This window comes from Oratosquilla oratoria, chromosome 8 (assembly GCF_046742065.1).
Source record: "Oratosquilla oratoria isolate Oo_2021 chromosome 8, ASM4674206v1, whole genome shotgun sequence".
NCBI lineage: Eukaryota > Metazoa > Arthropoda > Malacostraca > Stomatopoda > Squillidae > Oratosquilla > Oratosquilla oratoria.
This window is the reverse complement of record NC_134784.1, coordinates 30,904,638-30,914,337: the sequence shown is the minus strand read 5'-3', so window position 1 is coordinate 30,914,337 and position 9,700 is coordinate 30,904,638. Positions and strand designations below refer to the sequence as shown.

At 36.2% G+C, this 9,700-nt stretch overlaps 1 protein-coding gene across 1 annotated transcript in view; it reads right to left on the bottom strand.

The window, feature by feature from the left end:
• Positions 1-7,407: 7,407 nt before the first annotated feature.
• LOC143027336 (putative inorganic phosphate cotransporter) overlaps positions 7,408-9,700 on the bottom strand; it is a 33,936-nt gene continuing 31,643 nt past the window's right edge. Inside the window, exon 12 of the mRNA XM_076188610.1 lies at positions 7,408-8,216. Coding sequence (XP_076044725.1) covers positions 7,911-8,216 — 306 coding nt within the window. The 3' untranslated portion in view covers positions 7,408-7,910. The remainder of the gene's footprint in view (positions 8,217-9,700) is intronic.

The window sequence follows — 9,700 nt, the reverse complement described above, 5'->3', positions numbered from 1 at the left end:
GGACTTTTGAAATCAAAAGATCGCGCAATCAATCCCAGAATCTTATTTGCTTTCTCAGAGGCTGAAATACACTGCTTGGATGATTTGAGGTCGTTACCCGTATGTTGCTCTCTCCCCCTTTCCCTCTTCCCCCCCTCTCCCTCTCCCTCTCCTCATTTCCCTCTCACCATCCCCCTCCACCCCTCTCTCCCTAACACCCTTGCATATTACCAAATATCTCTCAATACCTGTCATATACATCTTGTTTTCACTTATATTTAACGACGTTTTTGAATAATCTTCTTCCATTGGCTGTATTTATCAATTGAAACAGGCTCAATATTTCACAATCTTTTGGCTACGAAAGGAGTATTTCAAATGGGTAAAATTGCTTGGTAATAACTTGAGTAAACAACTAGTAGTAAAGATATGAATCGCAGGGAAAAGTTAATTTTCATTGGTATAAATTTCAGCCCTTGATTTGAAAAGGGTAATTTTTTTTCAATAAAGTAAATTGTATCTGTCTCATTAGTGTATTTTTTGTCAATCATAAGTCTTACCGAATTTGAAAATGTCGAATACACAGGCGGTGGTAAATTTTTAGTTTCGACCATGGGCGCAATATAGCAATAGAAAATTAATTATTAATTTTGTAAATTATAATGCATCAACGTAATATGCAATTTTGTGAGCGAAAAAAAAGGTGCTAAAACAGATTTCGTAAGTAACGAAGTCGTGTTGGACGAATGGTACGCCATGTTTGTATTGATAGATGCCGACGTCGAAGAAATGAAAGGATGAAAAATTCTTCTAACCTAACCTAACCTGTGTTTAGTAAAGCATTACCTGCAAATTAAATGGCATCCGGCTCGTCCTCGTTGTCGTCGTCGTGAGAGACGTTGGCGGGCTTTTCAACCACTCTCTCAGCTTGCGGGGTATACAAAGTTCTTGCAGCTTGAAGGAATGCATGTATCTCCGCTCCATAACATTCCTTCAAGAAAATGTACCTGGCGAGGTACTGTCGGAAGTACCGAGGCCGTCAATTGACAGACGACAAGATGGCGTCCCGATTCTATGCTACCGACTTCGTTCATTAGCATATTTGCTTGTAGCAAGGTATTTTTTTTTTCCGCCCACAAAATTGCATATTACGTTGATACATTTTAATTTACAAAATTAATAATTAATTTTCTATTGCTATATTGCGCCCATGGTCGAATTGTACAAATAACTTTTCTCATGGTCACCCCAAACTCTTAAGAAAGCACCAAACGCAACAAATATTTGAGAAAAAATGGCACTTTTTATTAGCTAAAACTATTTCATTCTTTTATGATAAATATTCATAGCTATCCATTTTTTGATCTTTTCTCTGCCCTATTCCTCTAGCAGTCTAGCTTCTATATTTTGTGCGTATGTATAATACTTTAGCTGCAACATAAACACATTTGACAAATTGATTCAAGGGAAGAGGAGGGAAACAACAAAGTCTTAAAGACTATAAACTAACCGAGCGAGTGGGTCTGCCCCACATCTATCATAGCTCTTACTTCTTTCCATTTCCACTCTTTCCTTCCACTGGAACCCCGGGCCCCCCCCCTCCCACCCTCTCCCCCGTCTTATCTATCCTGCCCTTTAACTAAAAAAGGGAAGAGGAATAAAAGAAACAAAAGAAGACCAACAAGACCAGTTTCAGTGACCGAGGAATAATCATCCCCTCCTATCAATTAACACCAAGCAAATGGATCTGCCCCACATTTTTTTAACTTCAACTTCCTTCCATTTCTAATTTTTCTTTACACCCCTCCCTTGCACTACATCCACACCATCTTAACTATCCCATAATTGAAAATAACACTTAGAAAACTAAATCATATTGGGGAAAGAGAGGTATCTTTGCGTAATTAGTGGCCAATAAATATTTTGTCCTTCGAAAAATAAGAGGGGGCGCCTATATATAATATAAATACCTATGATGGACCCAGCGTTAAAGGGGAGTAAAGGGCGAGCTAAGGATCTATATGCTCTGTAAGCTCATAATGAGCACGCGCCCATTTGGTATTTAGAGGTAACGAGGTGTGTGTTAGAATAATGTACTACAAGTTGTAATGGTAAACAGAAACCTACAACAGCAGACATGAACACAAACGAAAATAACAAACAGTATTGTATTGATTATAAGACACATTGACAATCAATTACGATAATACACAATGTTCCACAAGGTATAATAAAGGAACTCACCCAAACACTGTAGTCAATAGGCGAGGCGTGAACAGTGTGAAGCGATAGGAGTGAAAAAGAATTCGCCAAGGTTCAAAGTTTTTCACCTATTCTGACGTGCTGCTTCGAATCGGGTTCAAAGGGCCACGTACAAACAAATAACAAACGATCACAATGCAACATTATTACAAAAACATGTCAATACATATTATACATATCAAATTACAAAACATATACTGTATAGCTATGGGTACCCTGGAAAATAATATTTGTTTCATGTATTTTTGTACGCTGATTCCAAATTTTATCAAAGGATTACAAAGGCGGAGCATGCCGACAGGAGACCTTTTGATCCATATCTAGGTCGGATGCGAAAAAAAAAATCATATTAATAATAAAATAATAAATAAAAACTATGATAATGTAAATAACAAATAAAATACATAAATAAATGCATAGGTATAGTTAAATAATAAACAAACAGGTAAATAATAAATAATAATTAATTGACAAATAAGTTATAATAAATAAAAATCAGACAGACAAATGATAACAAAACAAAAACAAATAATATAAGATAAATTATAACCATTACAGCATCTTACTTATCTAAATGATTCTTAAAGCTTTGAACTGAACTACATTGCACTATCACCCATATCTTTGTTCCAATATACTCGAGGGGCGTATGTGCCAAAAACAAAATTTCGAGAAAAACGTGTTTAAAGTCTAATAACAATTACACAATGAAGAAAACAAAAAACGTAAAGGTATTTGGTATGAAAAGATAGATTACGAGGAGATAAATTCCATGGTGTATTTTATTTTTTTTTCAAATGAGTTTTTCCTTCAATGAAAAAAAAAAATCCAGGGTTAATTTTATATGTGTAAGTGTTTATCATCTGATTTTGTTCATTTTTGGCACATTCAACAAATGTATTAAAACTAAGTATCCCTGAAAATTTCAGCTTAAAAATCTTATTGGTTCGTGTTTTATAAGTGTTTTTGTAATGTAAATAATTATTATTAATCGTTTTATAGAAAAATCAATGACAACAAAATTGTGCAAAGGTGAGGGGGTTAGAGGGCGCAAGATAGTCAGTAATCCAAAACATCATCATTTGTGGGGTCGTCGGCATGATGGTCCTCCTCTGTAGCAGAATTAATGTTGTCTCCTTCTTGGCTGGCAAACAGGTCATCATAGAAGCTCCGAAAGGGGTGTGGGACATACCCAGACAGATACTTGATGTGCTGTAGCTTCTTCTTATTAATGATGATACCATAGGGCACCCTTTAACTAACCACGTGTGTGTACTGAGACGAGGAGGCGTGAGAGACTCGGAGCGGCTCTGTGATTGGCCGAGCAGGCAGGCAGAACACTAGCCGGCGCGGTGACTGGCTGGCTGCCTCAGCCAAGTACGCCCCTTGAGCATGGAGTTTGTATACCTCATCATGACTCTCGCTCGCCACAGCACGCGATTAAATACCCTCAGTTAAAGGGACGTAAAGGTCCAATTCCAGTATTCTGCTTTCAAGGCTAGACAGAGGATGCTTCCATCTACCGGATTCCGTTACTAGCTCGAAAACGTTGGAGGCGGTGGTTACGTCCCTTGAGCATGGAGGTCTCCAAATAGTATACAAGTATTACCATAGTGTTCTTAGTAGTATTTTTTTTCTTGGTGTAAGCTTGGATAAATAACACAGGGGCCTACAGAAGTATGGATGTGTTGGGACATTCAAACAATGCCCACTCCTATGTAGTGGTGCTCTATCAGTTGCAGCTAAGGTGTCAATATGTAAACATTATCTTTTTCATTCTGTTGACAAATTATATTGTGTAGTCCTATTAATGTTGTGATGATACGCCATCCACTATCATAATGCCGAGATATTGTGTGGTTAGTGAAAGTAATTTTTGATGTATCTTTGATGAGTTGACATTCAAGTTGATTTAGGCTGCTCTAGTGTTTTCCTTTTATGCTCTTTCTTATGGAAGTATTTAGCCACGAATATGACAGATGGGTGTCGTTTGTTTACTGACTCACCACAAGTCAGCTTGAAAGCGGTTCTAGTCCACAATAAAAAGGTTGTGGAGTATCCATGGATCCTGTGGATCACACAGCTAACTTGAAGGGTTTGTGTGATAACATAGAGCTTCTTTTAGGAAAGGGAATGTAGATGGTGACCTGAAGGTTGTGACACATTTACTCGGAATGAAACTTGGTACGACACAATTTTTTTCCTTCATGAATAGGACATCCAAGACAAGAAAAATAATGTAGAGTGTGTGCATGAATATCATTGGCTCCAGGGAAGAAGAATGTGATCAATCATGAAAAAAATATATACATATATGCCACATATGCACATGAAGCTCTGGTTGATGAAAAAAAATATTCTAAAGAACTAACTATGGTTTCATATATTTAAAGAATACAACCCTGCGAATCACTAATGCCATAGTTAAGATTTTTTTTTTTTTTTTTTTTTTTTTTTTTAAACACAGATCAGTGAAATGTTTTGAGTTGAAATATTTGAGGAGCCAAATGCAATTGAAAAAGTACATGAGTCACGTGCGGGGACTTACAAAGAATACTGGTATGTTGCAGAAGATGTATAGGCATCTTAGAATGCCGTATTTATCCAAGAATCCTTTTTTTGGACTACCACCTAGATGTTTTTCCTAGAAATCTTGAAGTAGTCAGCGACGGGCACGGCAAAAGATTTCACAAAGACATTTTGGAAGTGGAAGAGCTGTGTCAAGGAAAGTGGAGTCCTGTGTTGACAGATTGCTGCTAGAGACTAAGGAAAAGTTTTCCTGGGGCCAAACATAGCAGGGAATCATACATTTCTACATTGAATGGTAAGGATTTAAAAGTAACACCGGCTTTATTTATGAATGAGTAATATATATTCATTATAAAACTTGATTGTTTTGTCATTTAAAAATCATGCATGATAGAACATTTCTAGAAATGTTTTAATTTAGCTCTAGATCTATTGTGAGGTCCACTTACTCAACGTCGTGATTTTTTTTACCAGTGTTATTAGTAGTGATCTCAAATCACTTAAGCATTTTTATGTATATATTATTTTAGGGCTGAGAGCGCCATTGCTTCACCTCATCCACCTACCATCGACGAACTATGGATCTCATTAACCAACACAGAGTCGGAATTATCTTCTGTACGGTCCCATGTATGCATTCATCTTGACAGTTCGATAAAATCAATCTTCCTAAGGATGCTGGCATAAATGACAGCGTCCTAGTCTCGCACTACAAAGCCCAGGGTTCGAATCCCATGGAAAGAGTAATTTGATAGTCTAAAACAAGGGTTTTCAACCTGGGATTCCTTAGATGGCTGAAGTTCAATACAGGAAACTAACTACAGTTTCATTCCTGCATGTGTAATACCATTGTAAATTGCTGTAATGTTAATGTTTCTGCTTAATATAGCCATGGTTTAAACCATTTTAAGATACCAGTTCCAGGACCAATGTATACTGAATATATTGCCCTTCTGTTTTCGGTGTCAAATTAATGTATGTTAGTCTTATAATTCGGGGGCTGGGTGTTCGAGAGGTTAAAGTGATACTACATATCAGAAACAAATCACATGAAAACCACCTAAATTGTCTGAAAGTGATTCATTAAAGGGAGGAAAATAAAACTAAATTCAAATGGGTTTTAAAGAGATTTCATAGCATCAAAATACAAATCATACGAGAAACGAGATATTCAAGCCTTCATGGCGCAGATTAAATTTGAGAGTATAGAAACAGCTTCACTAGCCGACGTTTCTCAACCAGGATCCCGTGAAAGATAGTGGCTAATTACAGAAATGCAATTTTTGGTCCCTTTTTATGTTTGACTTTATTTTCGCAGTTGTTACATTGTCTATTAGCTTTAAACGACGAAAGCATATGTTGTTTAAAGCAGTTGTTAGAAAAATGTACCATGTTTGCTTTGTAAGATGCATAATGATTCTTAGGTAGGGGTTTCCTGAAGCATGAAAATCATGTCAGGGGTTCCACATAAGGAGAAAGTTTGAGAAACGTTGGCATAACCTATTAGAAGTTACACACTTCCCGTTGTGGCACTCACACATAGCACACTTTGAAGTTTAAGATTAGGTCAGATTAGACTATAGTCATTATGTTGTAATGTCTCTTTTTGATCGTTTATTCAGTTGTTATTTTGCATAAAGAGCCTTTGTCCGTATCTAATTAGGAATAAACTGGATCTGGATTTGTATCTTTCACACACACACACACACACACACACACACACACACACACACACACACACACACACACACATAATGATAATAATAATAATAATAATAATAATAATAATAATAATAATAATAATAATAATAATAATAATAATAATAATAATAATAATAATAATGATAATGATGATTATAATAATAATAATAATAATGATTATTATAATTATATTATTATAATAATAATAATAATAATAATAATAATAATAATAATAATAATAATAATAAAAATAATAATGAAAATAATAATAATAATGATAATAATGATAATAATAATAATAATAATAATAATAATAATAATAATAATAATAATAATAATAATAATAATAATAATAATAATAATAATAATAATAATAATAATAATAATAATAATAATAATAATAATAATAATAATGATAATGATAATAATAATAATAATAATAAAAATAATAATAATAATAATAATAATAATAATAATAATAATAATGATAATGATAATGATAATAATGATAATGATAATGATAACAATAATAATAATAATAATGATAATAATTATAATAATAATAATAATAATAATAATAATAATAATAATAATAGTAATAATAGTAATAGTAATAGTAATAGTAATAATAATAATAATAATAATAATAATAATAATAATAATAATAATAATAATAATAATAATAATAATAATAATAATAATAATAATAATAATAATAATAATAATGATAATAGTAATGATAATAATAATAATAATAATAATAATAATAATAATAATAATAATAATAATAATAATAATAATAATAATAATAATAATAATAATAATAATAATAATAATAATAATAATAATAATAATAATAATAATAATAATAATAATAATAATGATAATGACAATGATAATAATAATAATGAGAAGAAATGAATAAATGAATAAATAAATAATTAAATCAATAAATAATCAAATAAACAAATAAATAAATAGATAAATGATTAAACAACAAAAGTGGAAGTGCGATGACAAGAACACAAGAGGGACTGAAACTGCTGAAACTGCCATCATGAAAAAATAAAAAACACTGTGGCTGTATGATGGCGGTGTTCAGGGCAATAAGTGGATTTAATGAAACTGACAGAGACCTCTTGGCTTGGGATGGGAAAGCAATATGAGGTAATGGAAATATAAAGAAAAAACGACAGTTTTCCGTCCAGATAAGTCAATCAGTGGAATGGCGTAACAGAGTCCAGTCCAGACACGAATTTAAGGTTGAGTTTGATCGATGAAGACCCAAAAAAGGACTTGACAAGCGTGACTCCCGTTCTGCACATTGCAGTTAGGCAAATGTAGTTAGGTGCATTACATAGAGGATCCGTTAAGGACAGAAAATGAGAATCACTCGGCCACAACAACTTTCGTCCTTCCAAACACTATTGTACTCAGCTTCACACTCTTGGCAGCTGATCTTCTTCATTTCTCCCCCGATCTTCCAAACTCTCACCGGTTTTCGCCGCCTCTTCTGGCCCTAGGAGGGCCCCGCTCTCACTCCGATGCCCTACTTCTCTCTCTTCGTCGTCGTCGTTGTCGTCGTCGTCGCCGTCGTCGGGTTCCTGTTGTGGGAGTTCCTGGCTCTGTCCCCGGAAGTTCCAGGGTTGGACTTCGCCCGACGCGAAGACGAGGAAGATGACCTCTGTGACGACGTAGACGGGCACGCAGGTCCAGAATACCCATCTCCATCGCTCGAGCGTTTGCTGTGGCAGGTCACACGCAGAGAGGAAGAGAGAGCAAGAGGTCATACACAACAGAAGAACCCCCAAAGTAAAGTGATTGGGTGATGGAGGGCTAATTACGAAGCGACATTCTAGTGTCGGTTACAGTCTCCGTGGGAAGTCATTTATTAAAAGTCATGGAAACGCCAGGGGAGAAGAGAGGATTCCCCAACTTAACAGAATCGTTCAGCGTCAACCAGGAACGACATATGAGAGGGATCCCGTTTATTGACGATATTGATTTGCAGACACGGTTACAACATATCTTGGAAAGGTGGCTTTTGGCGGGACTATGAGAGAGTTCTTTTGTAACTACTTTGTCTAATATCAATCCATCGGACTCACTACCACCAACGACGAAGACGAGGACGATGACGACGACGACGACGACAGCAACAACGGCAGAAGTCTCCATATCCACCTACATCGTTACGACTACTCACTCTGCTCTGTCATCGCCGTCATCATCACCATCTACCCACCCACCACCATCTGCAGGTGAAGCACCGTCTCTTCACCAATTCCATCTGAATTTCCTTCACCCTTTCACATATGGACAGCTGACAACCAGCGACTGCTCCCGTTCTCCTACTACTGTAAGCCGTCAACTTACAAACTTCTACACATTAATAAAACAGACGGGTCTTCCCAGAGATGTATAGGAAGCCACAGAGACCGTTGTCAGTCGTCGTGGGGCTGCGGGTTTCCCGTCAATGAAACTCTAGGGAAGAATTATTGTCATCATAACAGACAGTGAGTTGAATAAAATGGTTGCTGCACTCGAAGAGAAAAATATAATGAGAGTACATGAGTATCGATTCCTTTCTGTATTCTGGAAATAAATAAAACACACACACACACACACACACACGCACACACGCACACACGCGCGCACGCACACACACACACACACACACACACACACACACACACACACACACACACACACACACACACACACACACACGACTCGACGGTGCAGTAGTGGCGTTCGCAACTACTGCTACAGCGGTCCTAGTTCGAATCCCGTCCAGGGCTGAAAATAATTTCAGTATCGCTGCGCTGCGAGTCGTTACTCCAATTCTCGTGGGCAGGGAGTTGGGTGTGTGTGTGCGTGTAAGGTCACAGCAGTACTCAGATCGATCATATATGAGCTCTGAGCTCTCTTCCGGGAGGGTAATAGCTGTCGATCACGAGTCCAACACGTGATCCAAGACCATGATGAATTACACACACACACACACACACACACACACACACACACACACACACACACACACACACACACACACACACACACACACACACACACACACACACACACACACACACACACACACGTGTACACAAGCACATGTAAAGAGTAGGTACCTCAATAGCGAAGCTACGAGAACATTAAAACAACGTTAAACACAGTAAAGTAAAACCCCTATGCAAGTACACAGGCGAAACTCACTACCGGCGTT